This window comes from Sarcophilus harrisii, chromosome 1 (assembly GCF_902635505.1).
Source record: "Sarcophilus harrisii chromosome 1, mSarHar1.11, whole genome shotgun sequence".
In the NCBI taxonomy this organism is placed as follows: domain Eukaryota; kingdom Metazoa; phylum Chordata; class Mammalia; order Dasyuromorphia; family Dasyuridae; genus Sarcophilus; species Sarcophilus harrisii.
In genome coordinates, this window is record NC_045426.1 from 254,241,584 (window position 1) to 254,262,269 (window position 20,686).

Consider the following 20,686-nt stretch of genomic DNA (forward strand, 5'->3'; position numbering starts at 1 on the left):
GCTCCTGATCTGTGATTTCACTAGTGTAAGGAACTCCTTCTATGAAAACTCCTTCCACCAATGTAGAGTCTTAAGAGTCTTACAGAGCTTCCAGGGCAGTGGTTCTTGTTCTATTTCTTTTTCTGAAATGGAATTATTTAAGCAATTTACTTTCTCCTCTGTTAATCTGGGAAACCTGTATTTTTGGAGGTAGTCATCCATTTATTTTAGGTTATCAAATTTGTTGGCATAAAGTTGGGCAAAGTAACCCCTTATTATTTCTTTAATTTCCTCTTCATTGGTGGAAAGTTCTCCCTTTTCATTTTTAAGACTATTAATTTGATTTTCCTCTCTCCTTTTTCTAATCAGATTTACCAAAGTTTTATCAATTTTATTGTTTTTTTCATAAAACCAACTCTTAGTTTTATTAGTTCAATAGTTTTTTTTTTACTTTCAATATTATTAATTTCTCCTTTTAATTTTAGAATTTCAAGTTTAATAATTGATTGGGGGTCAGGGCAGTGGTTCTCAAAGTATGGGAGAATCCTGAGGATTTCTGAAACCCTTTTAGAGGGTCTACAAATTCAAAAATAGTTTTTATTTCCAATATGGTAAATGTCAATAAATATAATCCAGATAAACAAAAACGCTTTGGAGAGATCCTCAATAATTTTTAATAGGCTAAAGATACTGAAAACAAAAGTTTGAGAAGCACTGTTCCAGGGGTACTAAAGATTATGTGACTTGGTCATATAGCCAAAATGTTTCAGAAGAAGGGGTTGGACTGAGGTTTTCCAGACTCTAAGACCAACCTTCTGTCCAGTATGACACATTATCTTGAACTGTGCTATATAAATGTGAGTTAACAGTAAATATAGTTTGCAATAATAAAAAGAACTGATAGTAATTAATAATAATAAACACAGTTGAATACACAGTAGACTGAATGCCAAACCTGAAGTCAGAAAGAGCAGAATTCAAATGTGGCTTCAGATGTTTGTGTGTGACACTGGGTAAATAATAACAGTTTGTCTCAATTTCCTCATCTGTAAAATGAGCTGGAGAAGGAAATCACAAGATACTCCATTAGATCTGCCAAGAAAATCCCAAATGGGTCACACAATAACAACAACAAAATGGGAGTAATGAAAACCCCTATCTCATAAGATTCTTGTGAGGACTGTGTGAAATAACATAAGTAAAGAGCTTTGTAGACCTTTAAGTCTTTAAACCTTTAAGTATATGTATAAATGATGTGAGCTATTATTACTATTAACAGCTCACACACATTTTTTTCCTTAGAATGTACCATGTCATCTGATGCTTACAACATTTTTGTGTTAGATAACACAAGTGTCTTTTTTACCCTTATAAATGAGGAAACCGAGGCTCAAAGAATGTCCAGTGAATCACTCACCTATAATCAAAATGGCTGTTAAATGGCAGAGGTGAAATTTAAATCCACTGAATCCAAATCTAGGATTCTTCCCATCATACTACTACATTCCTTGAATACACAGGTTCATATACCCAACACAGCAGCTCAGGTCAAAAAAACATTAGGAAGACCAAGGCTTTAATCACACACCGAATATTCATACTTTGAATGGTAAGTGGCCAATATGTAAATAGGTGACATACTGGTCAGGCTGTAAAGGCATAGCCTAGGGAAGAAAGAGACTGATATTTCCCAGGCAAAGAGCTGTTTGGATATTAGAATGGATTGTCAAGAATACCATGGAGTTCTTCCATTAATAATCCAAGAGAAAATTTCTTTCTTGGAAGAGATTTTTTCTAATAATCACAATAACTAGCATTTAGAAAAGGTTTTAAGGTTTATAAAACACTTTATATACAGTTATGTTAATTCCTTTGATCCTAATAAGCTTGTGAGAACAGGAAGGAAACAAGCATTTATTAAATATCTATTAAATGTCAGGCATTGTGCTAAGCACTTTACAAACATCTCATTTGATCCTCACAACAATCTTATGATTATTCCCATTTTAAAGGTGATGAGAGTTTTCTAGAGTGACTTGCCCAAGATCACAATTTGTTGTTTAGTCATTTTTCAGTCATGTCTGACTGCCCATTTGGGGTTTTCTTGGCAAAGATACTAGTGTGGTTTGCCTTTCCTTCTTTGGTTCATTTTACAGATGAGGAAACTGAGGCAGAATAAAATGACTTGCACAGGATCACGTAGAAGCTTTTGCTTCTAAGCCTTCCCCTGTATACGGAGGTTTAAGTTTTATAGCTAGTGGTGGCTTAGGTTGTGCAATTGTTGTAAGTTTGAATAGTACTTTTTTGTGTCTAATTGTTTTTTTGATCTACTTAGGAGGAATATTATCTAGTAACTACCTAAAGGAGCATTTGAACTCAAGAAGATGAGTTTTCCTTATTCCAAGTCCAGTACTCTATCCACTGGATCATCCAGCTGTCTGTAATGTACTTTAGATGAAAGCTTCTTAAACTTTACCAACAACTCCTTTTTGTCTAAGAAATTTTTATGTGGCCTATAAAAAGGTAATTGATAATAAAATTGCTAATAATTGCTAATAAGTCATAATTTTGTGCCCCCCAAACTCAGTTACAAGATCCCAAATGGGGTTGTGACTCACAGTTTAAGAAGCTGAGCTTTGGATGAATTGTCTCACAATCCAGAAATCTCAGTATGTCAAAGCTTATCACTCCCATTTTACAAATGAGAAAACTAAATTTCAGAGGAAGGAAGTGACTTGTCTATGGTCATAGTGCTAGTAAGCATCAGAGGAAGGTCTGAACTCTAAATTTTTCCTGATTCCAGGTCCAGTATTCAATTGAAGATAAGCTTTCCTGTGGTTCAGCTCTTCTCTCCATCCCCTGGGAGAGAACAGAGAGCTAGTTGAGTCTCAATTACCAGCCAGCCACCTGTTAGGGGTTTAATTAGGCACACACACTCGGTGCTGAGAAAGGACACAGGAGGCTATTTCAGGGCACTCATGGAGTAGCCTGGCCCAACCTTCTGCAGCTACTTAGTTCCACTTTGGGCAGTAAAACTGGCCACAAAATTCCCACACAGCCAAATCACCAGAGTTTCCAGGGACTCAGGTCATTGCTTCTTCATGCTCTTTTGCATCAAAATTCAATAGACCCTAGGCTTCCCCGATATCTTATATGTTATTTCTCTTTTGTTATGTTCTCCACCACCCATTAGACTGTAAACTCCAGGAGGGCAAGGTCCACATCTTAAAACAGGGGCATGCTACTAGTGGTTAACAATTAGATCTCCAGGAAAAAAAAAAAAAAAAGCACAAACAACACACTTTAAGTTTAAATTTAATCTGCATTGCCATCATTGTCTCCATCAATTTCCTGCATCTAAACAACAAAATATTTCAAGCTCCGATTTGCTTTGATTTTTGAAGTGTAAATGCTCATGCAAAAAAAAATTAACAATGAATAATTCTCTTTGAGATATCTCCAACAGACCCCTAGCCTGAAAGATCTAAATAGAATCCGTTCAGATTTCTATAGAATTTACAGTTTTCAGACACAGATATTCATAATGATTTTTTTTGGTTAGCCACAATAATCACAATGGCCAATCTACTAAGATGAAGAAGAGTTGTGATCCATACTAATGAAGGGACTAGTTATACCCAGTACTTGAAATACTAAAACATTACAATTTACAAAATACTTTCTTTACATGGACTCTGTTGAAATTAGTAGTGAAGAGAGTATTATATGCATTTTGCAAATAGGCAAACTGAGGTTTAGAAAAATAAAGGGATTTCCCCAAAGTGCATTCGTCAGTAAAAGGGCAAAGCTGAGATTAGGATCCAGGTGTTCTGATCTAAATTCCTGCACATGGCTCAAAATCTGGGACTGGCTTCAGAGACTGGCTAATCCAACTTTTTTACAGATCCCTATAGTGGCTCTTACTTCACTGCACTATAAAGAGTACATTTAGGTAAATATGATAGCTCTCCAGAAATGTACTACTCTGTGGGTGCAGAATGATTTCACCCACAAAGACCCTGAGGCTGTCTGCTCTCCGGAGGACTCTTTTCTATTCCCTCAATATATTCAGGGTTTTCATGTGTTATTCTCTCCAGAGAAAAGGGCTTGGGGAAGTAGGAAACAAGCACATATTAGCCCTACTATGTGGGACATACAGTTGTAAAGTGCTTAGCACAGTATTATCATTTGATCTTTACAACAATCCTGGGAGATGGGTGCTTTTGAGGAAACTGAGGCAGGCAGATTAAATGACTCGTCCAGGGGCACACAGTTAGGAAGAGTCTAAGGCTGCATCTTTTTGACTCTAAGCTCAGGATCCCTTTGTTGCTTCATGAAAGAGCTGGTCCTTTCCCAGAAGAGAAGAAACTGCAATGACCCTTTGGGTTATCATAAATATAGAAAAGGAAAAAAAAAATAGGCTGGTATTTAAAAGGGAGTTTATGTTGTTTTTATTAAATGAAACCACCAGATGAGGTCTGAACAAGCTAGCACTAAGCTAGAAGACTCAATTCTAGACTTAAATATCAGTCAGAAAGTATTCTAAGTCATTACCTGCTGCCCCTCCAGGTTGCTTCCTCCATAAAGGCAGGATCTCTCCCTAGACCTCTCAAACCCAAGCTTAATCAGCCATCTTCACTCATTCTTCCTTCCACCCAGTCACACAACTGATTAGTCTGGCAAGGTGATCACTTTAAACATAATCTGAAGTTATCAGGGCAGGAGAGTATGCAGAAAAAAAAAATAAAGTTATATAGCTAAAAGAATAACAACCCCATACAAGTATAATTTTTATGGTTTCTCTGCTTGGTGATCAATCATTATTTATTGAAACATTATTATTTGATGATTGTTGGAGGGGATGTGGGAAAACTGGGACATTGATGCATTGTTGGTGGAGTTGTGAATGAATCCAACCATTTTGGAGAGTAGTTTGGAACTATGGTCAAAAAGTTATCAAACTGTGCATACCCTTTGATCCAGCAGTGTTACTACTGGGATTATATCCCAAAGAGATTATAAAGAAGGGAAAGGGACCTGTATGTGCACGAATGTTTGTGGCAGCCCTTTTTGTAGTGGCTAAAAACTGGAAACTGAATGGATGTCCATCAGTTGGAGAATGGCTGAATAAATTGTGGTATATGAATATTATGGAATATTACTGTTCTGTAAGAAATGACCAACAGGATGATTTCAGAAAGGCCTGGAGAGACTTACACGAACTGATGCTGAGTGAAATGAGCAGGACCAGGAGATCATTATATACTTCAACAACAATACTATATGATGACCAGTTCTGATGGACCAGGCCATCCTCAGCAACGAGATCAACCAAATCATTTCTAATGGAGCAGTAATGAACTGAACTAGCTATGCCCAGAAAAAGAACTCTGGGAGATGACTAAAAACCATTACATTGAATTCCCAATCCCTATATTTATGCACACCTGCATTTTTGATTTCCTTCACAAGCTAATTGTACAATATTTCAGAGTCTGATTCTTTTTGTACAGCAAAATAACATTTTGGTCATGTATACTTATTGTGTATCTAATTTATATTTTAATATATTTAACATCTACTGATCATCCTGCCATCTAGGGGAGGGGGTGGGGGGGTAAGAGGTGAAAAATTGGAACAAGAGGTTTGGCAATTGTTAATGCTGTAAAGTTACCCATGCATATATCCTGTAAATAAAAGGCTATTAAAAAAAAAAAAGAAACATTATTATTGAAACATTGAAAAAATTGATCAGAAATTGTGTATTTCTCAGGATGGAGTACACTTTGCAAAGCAAAGCTAGCTCTAAAAGAGCTGAGGCTACAGAGGGCAAGGGTAAAGTCTAAGCCCATCACTGATCGGATTCTTGGGGCTTCTAAACGCTCCCTCCTATGTGAGGCAGGAGAGCCACAGAGGCAGCTGTGTCCTTCTGATAGAGCTATCTCACCCTCCCATCTTTGTGGGTATGACCCAGGTTTGGTGGGTCTGACAGAATCAGAAGCACCACAGGGCAGCTTCATTTCCTCTCCAGCTGACACCGTGGCATGTGGGGAGCCAGTCTCCACTCCTCAGACTGGGTAGAAGTCATTGGAACCAGGCTCAGCCTGGCTACAAAGCAGGAGCCTCTGATGGGACAGATCCAGAGAATTCTGGTCCAGCACTCTGACCTTAACCAGCTCATCTGTAAAGTGGCCAGAATAATTCCCACCCCCCCATCTCTCAAAGTGGTTAGGATGTTCAAAAAGGACCGAAAACTAGCTTAAAAGTACTAAGATTGTCATTACTAACTATATTAGAACCCAGCTTCTTAAACTATGGTTTAAAAAGATCTGTTGTTTAGAAGACTATGTACTAGCTTTTCCTTAACCTGTTTCCTCATCTGTCAGAGATCTGACCCTAGGGCCAGGTTGCCCATCTGACACATCCACACCAACTGGCAACCTCTGGACTGCATCCTGAAAGGGCCCCCAAGAAATTCTTTAAACAGCCATCAAATGTTCAACTAAATTGATAGAAGTAGCTCAATGAGGTCACCTGTCTGCATCTTAAAGCTGTGTGATAAACATCTAGGATGCTTAACTCATAAGGGTTAGTGGGAAAATAAATGAAGCACTTATGTGTCCTGGTAGAGAATTGAGAAAACCTTAATTCAAATCTTGTCCCAGACACACACTAGCTGTGGTGAGTCAGTTAACCTGTTTTGCAGCAATAGTTTCCTTTTCAGTAAAACCAGGTTAACAGCACCAACTAAAATAATGGTGATTATGATAGCACCTATTTTTTAGGATTGTTGTGAGAATTAAATGAGTTAACATTTGTAGGGGGATTTGCAGGTGTTAAAAGGACACACACATCCTCAGTCACAAGGCTTCTTAAACTTTCCCCCCTTTCCGCCCAAGAAACTTTTACACAACCTCAGCTCACTATCCACTCCCCCACTTCCCCATCCCCCAGGCTATCTCCTTGACAAAGGCAGGGTCTCTCCCTGTACCTCTCAAACCTGGCTTAATCAGCCATTCCTTCTCATTCCTGTTTCCACCCAGCCTGCCAGTCACACTGTTCAATCTGGCAGGGTGATGAACTGAAACACCAATTTGAAGTTACTAGGGTAGGTGGGTGTGCAGGAAGGCGAAACAAACAAACAAATTAAAAAAAAAAAAAAAAAAAAACCAGGTTCTGGCAATGAAGGGAACCAGAGGTCCTGGAGAAGTGCCCACACAAGCTGCTTGCTGTAGGGTGGGGTTGGGAGGGAATGCAAAGGTAGAAACTCTGTGGAGAAATGATTCTCTCTCTACCTGTATTGACGTTCCTGGGCAGCTGACAGTTACTATGGAGAGAAAATAAACACATGCCAATAGTTGCAATGTGAACATCCCAAAAGGGGGATCCTCAAAGTCTAGGGGAGAGACAAGAGACAGTGAAAAGAGGGGGTTCACTTATCCTGTATGGCTACCTGTGATCAGATAGCATAATCCAGGGAGATCCCTTTTTGCCCAAGAAATTTTTACATGACCCCAGGTATATAGATATGTAAAATAGTTATACAAATCAAACATTTACTGATAAATCAATTTCAGTTACAAGACCCCATACAGCACTGCAACCCAAGGTTTAATAAGCTGGGACATAGCCAAGGAGGCTACTTACAGCCATCAGTTTCACACCTGAAGAACCACAGTCTTCATGCAAGTTTCAGTCCTACAGCTAAGTAGCTACACCAAGTCAATTCCCTCTTTTTTAGATTTTGGTTTGTGGTTATTCAATCATGTCTAACTATGACACAATTAAGGGTTTTCTTGGCAAAGATACTGAAGTGGTTTGTCATTTTCTTCTCCAGCTCATTTTACAGATGAGGAAATTGAGGCAGACAAGTTTAAGTGATTTGCCTAGGGTCACACAGCTGCTATCAGGTTCCTTACCTGCAAATGGAGAGAGGTGGACCAGATGCTAATCATACCTTCATCACCAACTCCAGCTTCTTTCTGTTCAAGGTCTTCCTCGACAGTACTTACAGTCAGGCACTGTGTTATGGCTTTCTTGGCAATGTAGTAGGTACTTCTAAATGTTTACTGATTGACAATAGCTCAAGTTTCTGTAGCCCTTTTAGGTTTACAAAACAATAGCCTGGCAACAATATCTCAATATAGATAATGCAGGTATCAAAGTTTCCATTTAAAAAGTGAAGAAACAACCTCCAATTGTGATCATATCTCTATCAATTGTGAAAGATTGAATTTAAACCCAGACCAGGACTTTGTCCTCCATCACCCCAACTTCTTGTAGCTCTAATATTCTGCCAGCTAATTAATAGGACAGGAGAATACAAGCTTTGCTTTTGGCTTAATCTATCCCTAACTTCTCACACAGGATGTGCATATAGTAGGGCTTAATAAATTTTTGCTGCATTGACCTAGCTTGAGTGTTCTAAAGATTATGAGTTGCTAACTACCAGTCTGCCCTGTTTCCCTCAGGTATAGGGTATTTCCCAGCTTGATTTTGGGTTTAACAACTTCCACAAGATCCTTCTTCCATCCACTCAGTTCTCTTGGGTACTCAAAAGCCTATGATAGGCCAAAAGACTGGATTCTCACCTGAGACAAGCAAATATTTTTGCCTACTTGGACTATTTACCCCCCCCCCCCCAACTCTTCTTTGAGTTCAAAACTCACTTAGTCATTCGCTTAACACCTGTTTATTGTCTTGTGCCAGGGCAATGAGGTGTGGGGGAACACCTTAATCTATAGTGTAGGAGATGTGGGTTCTATTCATCAAAATGTATTTAAGTATCTTCCATTTGCCCACAGCTGCTATCATAAAAAGACCTGCCCTCCGGTAAAACTCTGCATACTCTTTGATCCTCCAGTGTCACTACTGGGTCTGTATCCCAAAGAGACCATAAAAGAGGGAAAAAGACCCACATGTGCAAAAAGCAGCCCTTTTTGCAGTGGCAAGGAACTGGAAATTGAGTGGATGTCCATCAGTTGGAGAATGGCTAAATAAGTTATGGTACATGAATGTAATGGAATATTATTTTCTATAAGAAATGATGAGCAGGCTGATTTCAAAAAAGCCTGAAAAGTCTTACATGAACTGATGTTGAGTGAAACATGCAGAATAAAGAGAACATTGTACACAGTAATAACAAGATTATGTGATGATCAATTATGATGGATTTGGCTCTTTTCAACAATGAGGTGATTCAAGGCAATTCACTTGGGATGGAAAATGCCATCCACATCTAGAGAAAGAACTATGGAGACTGAATAGGGATCAAAGTATAGTATTTTTTCCACTTTTTTTTTTTTGTTTTTTCCCTTTCTTATGTTGTTTTTTTTTTTTTTTGCGTAACATGACAAATGGGGAGATATATACTTAAAAAAATTGTACATATTTAATCTATATCAGATTACTTACTATCATAGGAAGGAGGAAGATAAGGGAGGAAGGGAAAAATTTAGAACACAAAGTCTTAAAAAATGAATGTTGAAAACTATTTTTGCATTTATTTGGAAAAAATAAAATGCTATTGAAAATTTTTTTAAAAAGACCTGCCCTAAAGGAGTTTATATTCTAGGCCTATAGCTACTCTACTACTGGGTGAGGAAGGATAGCAATTTATATAGTACCCCTATGTACTAACACTATGCTGAAATTTTTTTTTACAAATATAATTTCATTTTTAATATTATTAATACCCCTATTTTACCATGGAGGAAACAGGCAAACAGTGGTGAGGTCACACAGCTAGTAAGTATCTTGGACTAGATTTGAAGTCAGTTGTGACTCTAATCTAGCACTCTATCCAGCTGCTTCTAACTTACTATGTGACCTTAGAAAAGACGTTTATCTTTTCTGGGTCTCAATCAGTTACTTAATCTAATTTGAAGATGTTCTACTAGAGAATCTCAGGTTCCTTCAAGTGCTGACACCATGAATTTTTGGCCTTTGCTCAAAATAGGCAGATCACATGAAGAAATCAATTACTCCCTGGCCACCAACATCAAGTCTAAATCATTTCTAGTTGTCATTATTATTTGTTCCAATCTTTGTCCTGGCTCAGCTTCTAGTCAATGTTCTAGGAACAGCCACATTCAATTTAACTCAACAATCACATTTCACAAACACTGACAGCCGAACCCTCTATCCACAAAATCTTTACCAGTCATAAGTGCCAGGAGAGAATACAAGGTATCCCAAAAGTCTTAGTTCAGTCTTAAAAACTTTGGGGATTAATATCCTTTATAAATCAAACCCCAAGGCACTTCAATGCTCACTAGCACAATTTTCATTATTAAGCATTGTGCCCAAGATAAAAAAGAAATATGATCCCAAGCTTGCCCTCTAGTTTCTTACAAGTCTAAGGCATTGATGTCAAATAGAAAAAAATGGCTGAGGGGAAGAGTAGGAGGAACACTGATTTGTATGTAAGGATTCCTGCAGACCACATATTGACTTAGAAAAGCACATTAACATCACCTATCTATTACCAGTGGCATAGACTGACATCTCTGAACTAAGGCAATATCACTGTCCCCTAAATTATGTGTGAGTATCCCCTTTGTCCTCTTACTCTTATTATCTCTCCTGCGTAGAAGATTCCTCCCTATCTCTTCTGGGCTTATACAGTGGAAGTCTTCAAGGGTAGCCCTATTAAATTCTACCCTAAGAAGCCTTTTTGTGGTGGTAAGGAAACTGGAAATTGAGTGGATACCCATCAGTTGAGGAATGGCTGAATATGTTATGGTATGTGAATTTAATGGCATATGGGAATGATGAGCAGGTTGATTTCAGAAAGGCCTAGAAAAACTTACATGAACTGATCCTGAGTGAAGTGAGCACACCTGGGAGAACATTGTACACAGTAACACAGAAAGATTATGAGATGATTTGATGATTCAAGGCAATTCCAACAGACTTGGGATGCAAAATGCCATCTGTACCCAGAGAAAATTGTGGAGATAATATGTGGATCAAAGCATACTACTTCACCTTTTTGTTTGTTTACTTTTTATTTCTTGTGTTTTTTCCCCTTTGGCTCTGATTTTTCTTGCACAATATGAAAAATATGAAAATGTTTAAAAGGACTGATGTATAATCTATATCAGATTGCTTGTTTTCTTGGGGAGAGACAAGATAAGGGAGGGAGAGAGAAAAAATACGGAACACAAAATCTTACAAAAATGAATGTTAAAACTATCTTTATGTATATTTGGAAAAATAAAATGCTATAATAAAGACAACCATGACAAAAAAAGCTGGGATCTAGTTTAATCCTTTCATTTCAAAGTCACAGAGATAGTAGGGAGCAGAACCAGAATTTGAATCCAAGTCCATTATTATTATTCTTTGCACTGTGTCATCATTTCCATCTTTTTCTTTGAGCTTCTAGGGGGGAGGGATCACTGTCTTTGTATCTCAGGGACACTTATGACCAGCTACCATCTCCTTCTGATGCTAGTCTATCTTTTTAGATGCACGAGTAACAGTCTTATCTCCCCAATTACCCTATAAGCTCTTTGGAGATATCAATTATGCCATACTTCTCTCCAATCATCTCAGGTGGTGCTCTGTGTATAGTAGACATGAAGAACAACCTTGGCAATTACGTACACACATATACTACTTCCACCAGTCAGCTGGGGAGACCCAGAGAACATTCCAGCCCACCATAAATCTTGACTCACCCTGGTAAGTAACCATAAGGTACAGCTAGTCAGATTAGAGGGAGCACTTCTTGAGCTAAGGCCCTGCCTACAGAGCTGAGAGGCCTTTTAAGGGTCATTGATTCCAGCTTTTTCAATTAATGAGTGAAAAAAATCAAGGGCCAAACGTGAGCATATTCAGATCTGCAGGAAACTTACTTATGTCCAACCAAAGAAACCAGGAAGCAGGACACAGAGAAGGGATCCAAGAATCCTTAATGCTTTTCCCAAGAGGGCCTCTGGCAAGATATTATCGTTCTGTGAGTTAGATCTCCCTAGTAAGTATAGTCACAGCTAACATATATCAATGTTAGCTTTAAGATCCACAAAGCACTTTTATATCCATTGTCTTTTTAGAAATTGTGGCGTTAGTGCTTTTATTATCATTTTTACAGTGGATGAAATTGAAGCTGAGAGAGGTTAAATAATTGAACTAGGATCACAATTGATTGATTGACAGCTATCTAGTGTCTTCCTGAATGCAAGCCCAGCTAGATGTCTTTTCAGGAAAAAGTAATGATAAGAATTCCTATATCAAGAGCAATGCGAGTCATACATAGGAAGAAGGAGACTCAATCTTCCTCAAAAGTCAATTACTTTTAAATATAGACATTTCTCCCCATTTTGTCCATTAGACAAAGGCCTCCAATCTAAGGACCAATTTTATTCATGCTTGTAGAGTTAACGAATATTGAATAAAAGCAAAAACCAGCTTATTAGCTCTTGGATTTGGTTTTTCAATTATCTAGTGAAAAGCAAGAACTCTGGGCTGGGAACCCCAGATTCTATTCTTGGCTCTGACAAAAATTCACTGTTACCTTTGGGAAGTGACTTCCCTACTCCAAGTCTCAGTTTAATGTTGTTAAATGACAAAGGGTATTCCAAAAGACTTAGTACAGTTTTAACCTTTAGCAGTTTAAAACTGTGCTAAATTTTTTTTTTGAGGGGGGCCCATTAGCATAACTGTGCATATGTGTCTTAAAAAAACACCTGTCTGTAACAACTTGCCAGTTTCATATACAACTGCTTTCTTTGTTCTTTATACGTGGAAATATTTGTTGATGATTAAGTTTGCATTAAAAAAATTCAAATAAAATGTACAGGGTCAGGCTGGTTGACTTCTAAGGTCCCTGCCGACTCTGACACTCTATAATTCCACAGCCTAATTGGCTCCCATTCCCCCAGGAAGCCAGGCAAAGGAGACTCCCATGTGGGGCAACCTTCCTTGGTTCCTCCCCCAAAGAGGAAAAAGGGCATGGGGAGGAATGCTGACTCAGTCAATTGTCAGTGGTTGAAATTATTTAGGTAGACAACTGTCCTCTCCGGTTTTCTCTGAGTATTTTGGGATAATGCTGCTTTAGGATCTACAAAGAACTTGGCTTACAACAAGCTATTCATTCATTCAACAGTCAGACTGTAAGACCAGTGGAAGCCTTGTATTTTTGACAGGCATTTCAGAAGCACACAATCCTCTCTATCATTTTCTTTCCCTGTGGCAGCGGGGGATAATTGAGGCCCAGGAAGGTGGAGGCTCTTAACCAATGTTACCCAGGCTTTGTAAGGTCCTAGAGGACAGAGGCTAGCCCTTTGGCAGGGTCTGGACAGTGACTGGCAAATGGTGGTAAGCCAATCAATCTTAAATCACTACCTAGGAGCAGTAATGAGTCAGACATGGGCCAAAGAGAATTTGGTATCTTTCTGTTCTGGACTCAAGCCAGGCTAGCTCTGTTTGATTTCTTGCCTTTTATTCACAGTCTTTAATCACTCTCTCAACAACCCCTCATCTGGCCCCCTGGATTTGTCTTGCTTTCTCTTCACCCAGGGCTGACTTAGGGAGTATACTTTATAATTAGTGGTCTGGAGTGGGGGAAGGGGGAAAAGGGAGGAAAAAGTTTAGAAATATCCTGTGAACTAGTCTGGCCCTCTGATTGAAGCTGTCTCCAGGGAATAACTCCAGGGCTGCATCAATTTAAAAACAAAACAAACTACCTTCCCCCCCCTCCCCTTTCCTTTCTTTTTTAGCATCCCTGCCTACAATTTCTGTGGGTCTAAAAACGGACTACTGTTTCTACCCGAATTGTTTTGAACCAGATGCAGCAAGCAGACTGCCATCTCTATATGTTTAGAACGAACAATTAGGGTGCTTACCAAGTAACCGTGATTATTTGAACTACAAAAAAGCCCAAATCAAACAAAACACAAAACCCCCCACCAGAATCATAGGGTTGTTTCTGATCTCCTGGGAGCTGGTTGGCTGTTTCCCCCTCACCTTGACTCTTGCCTGTCAGAGAGCCCCATAATTAGACTTGGAAAAGCCTAATTTGGACATTTATTTTTAAAAGAAAACCAAAACCAGGACAGTTTACTTCAACTTAGGACCATCTGTTATTGTACTGTAAGGCAGCAGTATGGTATAAAGGACAGTGGATTGTTGTTCAGAAGTGTTGGGTTCAAATTTTCACTTCTGTCATTTTATCTACTTTGGAAAAAATCATTTTTCTCTAGCCCTCATAAGTGGGGGGGAGGGGAGAGGTAATCTCTACAGACCCTTCCAGTTTGAAATCTATGACCCTTTCTCTCTCCAACCTGTGTGTAGCATGTAGTGAAGGAATTCTAAGAGAAGAATGAAGTCATAAATTTGTGGAGAAGAGGGAGTCCCACATTTCAGACTTCAAAGAGAAAAAGGGAAAGGGTGGGTCTATAAGTGGTGAGAACTTTATAGAACAAGAGAAACGTTAATATCAGCTTTAAATTTAGAAAAAGAATCAGAGCCTTCATTCAATTCAACAAGCATTTATTGAAGAACTATTTGTGAATAAGGAAGGCCCTGTCTGTGCTAGACATCCTCCCTCTCTCTATGGTCTCTCCCACTCTGCTCTTCTACCCCTTATAAAGTCACATTTGGTAGATGATATTTCTGTCCCAGGCTTTTTCTGGGCTTTCTTCAAGCCCTTTCATTCCGGACACAGCATTCTCAGAGTTAAACATAAGTACAGGTTTTCCCATCAGGAGTTCAAAAGCTACTCAAGCTTGGTATGTACCCATGAAATGCTCCTATTGACCTAAAGAGACAAAGCACTAGAGATAATCTTTCCTGCCGGGGTGTAAATTGCAGAAAGAAAACTTTTCACACTCAATGACTTTCTACCAGTAGCCCCAGGGCTGAAAGAGGAAAAGAATGCAATTCGGACCCTACAACCTGTCAGGATTCAGGCTGAAATATAGAAGGGGGCAGGGTGGTTGGGGAGGGAAGGAGAAGGGGGGTGCAAGTATCTCCAAGGAGCTCTCCAAGAGTCTGGGACCTTATTTCGGGGAAAAAAAAAAAAAAAAAAAAAACAGTCCGGTGGAAAAGGGATCTCTCTCTCTCTCTCCACTACCTAAAACTCGGAATTGAAAATAAACTCACGACCCTAAGAACAAGTACATTCTCAACCGCTTTAGCTTGTTGACAAATACAAGTTGTGCGGGCAGGTGCTCTTCCACCCACTTTCCGCACACCGAGGCACCAACAGGGCTCTGGTTGGCACGGGAGGGCAGAGAGGTAGAAACAAAGCACAGATCTCTGAGACAGGGGGATGGTAACAGGAGATCAGCTGGGAGCACTCATTACTTGTCCTTCCAGCAGCGGGGAGACTCCAATACATTTCACAGATTCTCCCTTCCATCCCCCTCCCTCCCTTTTGGGGTTTCCAGTTGCTCTGTTGACACTGTAATTCCATTGCATAACCAGCCTCACCGCTGCTGCTAAATAAAATAAAACAATAATAAAAAAGAAAGAGAGAAAGGAGAGACAACTCGGTTCTCAGGGAAAAAAAATCAATCCCGGTTAGCTAGAGGGCACTCTTTGCATTAGCTCGCTAGCTTCTTGCTTTCCGTGCAAACAAAAGATAGAAAAGGAGGAGGGGGGTGGTGGTGCTGACTTGGGGGGGTGTCGGGGAGAAAGAAAGAGAAAGGGGGCTGGAGGCGGTAAGGGACGAGAGAGACTTGTGAGACTTAGCCGGCGCTACATTACCATTCAGTTTGACCGTGAACTGCCTCCGCTTCCGATCGTGCTCCACCTGGATGGGGCAGTTTTGCTCCAGGATGTTCAGCTGGGCAGAGTGTGCCATGATGGGGGTCGGGTTTGGGGGAGCGGGTGCTGGTTCCCGAGGGTCGTCGGTCCGAGCGAGAGGAGAAGCGCCTGCGGCTGGGGGCGGCGCTGGCAGCGTGCTGGCCCCTTCTGCGGCGTCTCAGGGCGAAGCAGGAGCAGGAACGCGCCGGGGTCGCTCCGGGAGCCGCGGGCTGGAGGAGCTAGCTCTGAAACTGACACACAGCAGAGAGCAGCGGGGCAGCGGCGGCGGCGGCGGCGGCTGCAGCGGCGGCAGCGGCAGCGGCAGCAGCAGCAACAAAAAGCCAGGAAATCAGCTGTGAATTCACGTGCTGGTCGTCTGACCAATGGGCGCGCGGCCTTTTTGTTTTGATACATTCCATTCGACTCTTAAAGGGACACCGCACCTATCCCTAGGTTTTCTCGTCTTCTCAGACACGACCCCTCCCCCTCCCCCTCCCCAACCCACTATTTATTTATTTATTTTTATTTATTTTTTTGGGGTGTGTGTGTGTGTGTGTGTGTGTTGTTCTCTCCCTCCCCCCTTATGTCCAGCATTGGACACAAAACTTCTTTGCTATTAAAACACCCTCTTCAGAAAAAGCCAAAACAGGAGAAATGTTGAATGAAAAAGGATCATTATCATATTGCTGGTCTTCTCAATGGGTGGGGGAGGGGTTAAAGGTGGGGGAAAGAATTTGGAACTCAATATTTTAAAAATGAATGCTAGGAATGAATGAGTGAGTGAATGAATGAATGAATAAGAAATAAATGATTTTTTATAAAGAAAGATGATCGTTCTGTTTTCTCTCCTCAATAACACTCCCTACCTCCTTCCCAGGTAAATCAATCTTCCCCTCATCTACCGGTATCCCGGGCATTATCCTCTGGAGACTAATTAAGAGCTTGGGACTTTTTTTTTTTCCTTAAGAAGTTTAGGGACAGGCGACATCATTCTTTGAACTGTTATTCATCAAACTCACCTAAAGATGCCTTTTCTCCAGATCACCTGAGGAAGAAATCCGTTCTCATCAATTTATTGCAATTCATGTTTGCTGAGAACCTTGTTCCTGAGGTGAGCAGAGCGCCTGGCAAATAATAGGTGCCTAATAAATGTTTATTGTATCGATTGATTCCAGGTTATGGGAGCATAAAATTTTAGATAAAATAATCAGTCATAAAAACAAACAAACAAACAAACTACATAAGAGGGAGTTAGGTGCCCCAGGGAATAGAGTACTGGACCTGAAGTTTAGAGAGATCTGAATTCAAATGCAAGACCAGATCCTTCCTGGATGGTGTTCTTGTCTTTTTTTTTTTCCTCCCTCAGTTTCTCACCTGACAAAGACTATCAGGGAAGGCTTCTTAGGAGAGGTGGAATAGAAGTTGAGATTTAAAAAATGAGTAGAAATTAAGAGACAAGAGTGCTAATAATAATCTGTGAAGCAAATGCCTGCTCACGTTAAAGAGAAATTTTAGATGCTCTTTGAATAGAAAAGGCCAAGCATTCTCAAAGGTATATTAACAACCTGGTCTGACTACCCAGAACAAGCAAACACCTTGCCTATGACCTTAAAAGACAGGGTCTGCCTATATAAAAGTTCTATATTTAGTTCATGATACTTATTTGCATCACAAACAAATCCTGGAGCCTGAAGCACAAACATATAATAGTTTCCTGTATCATTACAGTAGAGAAAAATAAAAACGATGGCCCACAAGAGGAAGTGCCATTCGTTGAAGGTAAAACAAGAATTTAGGTGGTAAAAAGGAGTTAGTTTCATTTGCTGATCTATCACTGACTCACAGGGTGCTTGCCTGCCAGTCAGCCACTGGAACTCAGACTTCCCACTTTCATCAGGTATAGGAACGAATAAGGTGTCAGAGAAGAAATATGGATGTGATTCCCTTAACTCCTAGTACCTTCCTTCCCCCTTCCCCCATGGAAAAATCTTGTATTTGCATTGTAAATATTTGGAAGCTAATTACCTTTGTACGAGTTGCTTCTCCTAGAAAGATAACATAAGCTCCTATAAGGCAAGAATGGTTTCATTTTTGTCTGGTACTGGATTTCAAATGTCAGCTTTATCACTACCACTATGGTTGCTTTGCTTCTATCTCCCCACCCCACCCCCCACTAAATAATGGAAGCTTAGAGTAGGAAAAGACTTTACAGAACATCCTGTCTATGTATCTCTTTTTACAGAGATAGAAACTACGGGAGATTTGTAGTAATTTTATTTTATTTTGTTGTGGGGGGCTATTGGGGTTAAGTGACTTGCCTAGGGTCAGGCAGCTGGGCTGTGTTAAGTGTCTGAGTTCGAATTTGAATTCAGGTGCTCCTGATTGCAGAGCTCCATCTAGGTTCCTCCAAATGGTAATTTGTCCAAGATTACAATCCTTAAACGAGAGAGACCTGGGTTTTGAATCCATTCCTTTTCAGAAAAAGATCTCTTATAGAAAGGGCATCTTTTTGTTTTGATAGTTTTCCACTGGATGCTTAAAATGACCATATTTATTTGGAGGTTTTCTCGTCTTCTCAACGATGAGCCCTTGCTCCATCCTACTGGAGGAATGCTTTGGATAATTCTCAGTTGTAGTCTACTAAATGGGTTAAACGTGGATTGGGTTGCTTAATTCTATTCAATAAAGTATGGGCTAAGCACTGGGTAAAGTGATAAAGATATAAAGATTTTAAAATGATACAGTCCTTGCTCTTGAGGACCTCGAAAACAGAATAAGCTCAAATGAGCCTATGAAAGCAAGCTGAATAATTATTTTTTAAAAGGCACATTTGTGGCAGCTATGGGTATGGGATGTTATATGTACTATCACACTTGATCTGATAAAGTATCTTTGACAAATTGAACCAAATTTTTTTTCCTTTCTGAATTCAATAGTATTTTATTTTTTTCGATTACATGTAGAGTTTTCAACATTCATTTTTGTAAGATTTTGAGTTCCAAATTTCCCCCATCCCTTCCTTACCTCCCTCCTCCCCAAGACAGCAAGCAATTTGATATGGGTTATACGTGTACAATCATTTAAAATATATTTCCATATTAGTCATTTTGTTAAAGAAAAATCAGACCAAAAGAAAATACAAGAAAGAAAAACCAAATAAAACAAAGAGGGTGAAAATGGTATGCTTCGATCAGCATTCAGATTCCATAGTTAATCTCTCTGAATGGATACAAATGGCATTTTCCATCCCAAGTCTATTGAAATTGTCCTGGATCAATGTATTGCTGAGAACCATCTATCATTGTTGATCATCACATAATCTTGCTGTTACTGTTGAACTAAATATTCTTCTTGTGGTTATCTTTGTTATCAGTGAGTGATTTGGGGGATGTCTGCCCCAATCACATGAACACTTTCTTCAGAGGAATGGGATTTGTTCCATTGGCCATGAAGGTGACTGAATCAAACACCGAAGAGTACTTGGCCATACATGGAAGATGCCAAGGTCATTTACTGCATCCTAGGGACAACTTGGACTTAGATGACTTTGGAAGTGTGAGTGAGTCTGATAATTTTGTGAAGTTCTGTCTCACTTGAATCCAATTCATGAGCAAGTCAAGACATCATCTGTTTGTGATGTCACTGGTTGTTTTTGGGGTGGGAGGGCAGAGAGAGAAAACCATGATGGATGAACTTTAAATTCTAAAATTTGATTAGAGAATGGATTCAAGAATTTCTCTACTTTCATTTAAGGAGGGGAGACAGATAAGACAACTTTTCAGACTTCCCATCATTTTCTTCCTTCTTTCCCATCCAAATGCATACATTTTGGATTTATTTGACCTTTCTACCCTGGCCTCACCCCTGCTTTTTAGTCTTCTTTTATGTGCTGTCTTTCCTCATTGGATTGTAAGCTCCTTGAGAGAGGGATTTTTTTTTTTAATTTGTATTTCCAAGTTTTAGCACTTAACTGGTCATATAGTACTAATTTATAAGATCTGAGTCTCAACTTAGAAAAGACCTGAGTTCTTTCTCACTTACTAGTACTATGTGACCCTGGGCAAACTCTGTTTGCCTTAGTTTCCCAATCTGTAAAATGATCTGGAGAAGGAAATGGTAAACCACTCCAATATCTCTGCCAAGAAAACCCCAAATGGAATCACAAAGAGTTGGATCCAACTGAAAAGACTGAATAACAATTTATTTACTGAGTTTCTTTTATATGTGAAATCTTAATATCTGCAGTATGATATATTGGAAAGTACAGTGGACTTGGATCAGGACAAACCTGAATTCAAATCTCACTTTGACCATTTAACTGTGTGACTCTGGACAAATAATTTAATCACCTTAAGGCATACTTTCCATCTTCAAAAGGGCAAAAATAAACTCACATATTTCCCTGGATGGTTGTGAGAGTCTTATGAGATCATGTATATAAAGTGATGGGAGGTGAGGGAAGAAGGGAGAAAAATTTGGAACACAGGGTTTTGCAAGGGTAAATGTTAAAAATTATCTTTGCATGTATTTGGTAAAATAAAATACTATTTTTAAAAAAGGCCTTTGGAAACTAATAATTGACATTTTCATAGTGCTTTAAAGTTTCCGAAGAAGCTACTTTTTCTTTCTTTATTTTTTTTTTATTTTTTTATTTAATAGCCTTTTATTTACAGGATATATACATGGGTAACTTTACAGCATTAACAATTGCCAAACCTCTTGTTCCAATTTTTCACCCCTTACCCCCCCCTCCCCTAAATGGCAGGATGACCTGTAGATGTTAAATATATTAAAATATAACTTAGATACATAATAAGTATACATGACCAAAACATTATTTTGCTGTACAAAAAGAATCAGACTCTGAATTATTGTACAATTAGCTTGTGAAGGAAATCAAAAATGCAGGTGTGCATAAATATAGGGATTGGGAATTCAATGTAATGGTTTTTAG

At 39.3% G+C, this 20,686-nt stretch overlaps 1 protein-coding gene across 3 annotated transcripts in view; it reads right to left on the bottom strand.

The window, feature by feature from the left end:
- NATD1 (N-acetyltransferase domain containing 1) overlaps nucleotides 1-16,132 on the bottom strand; it is a 115,262-nt gene extending 99,130 nt beyond the window's left edge. The window contains exon 1 of one of the 3 annotated variants that reach the window (XM_031940436.1): nucleotides 15,694-16,132. In XM_031940436.1, the coding sequence (XP_031796296.1) occupies nucleotides 15,694-15,696 (3 nt within the window). In that variant the 5' untranslated portion in view covers nucleotides 15,697-16,132. The remainder of the gene's footprint in view (nucleotides 1-15,693) is intronic. The other 2 variants (XM_031940444.1, XM_031940451.1) reach the window with 2 other exon arrangements.
- Nucleotides 16,133-20,686: the final 4,554 nt, after the last annotated feature.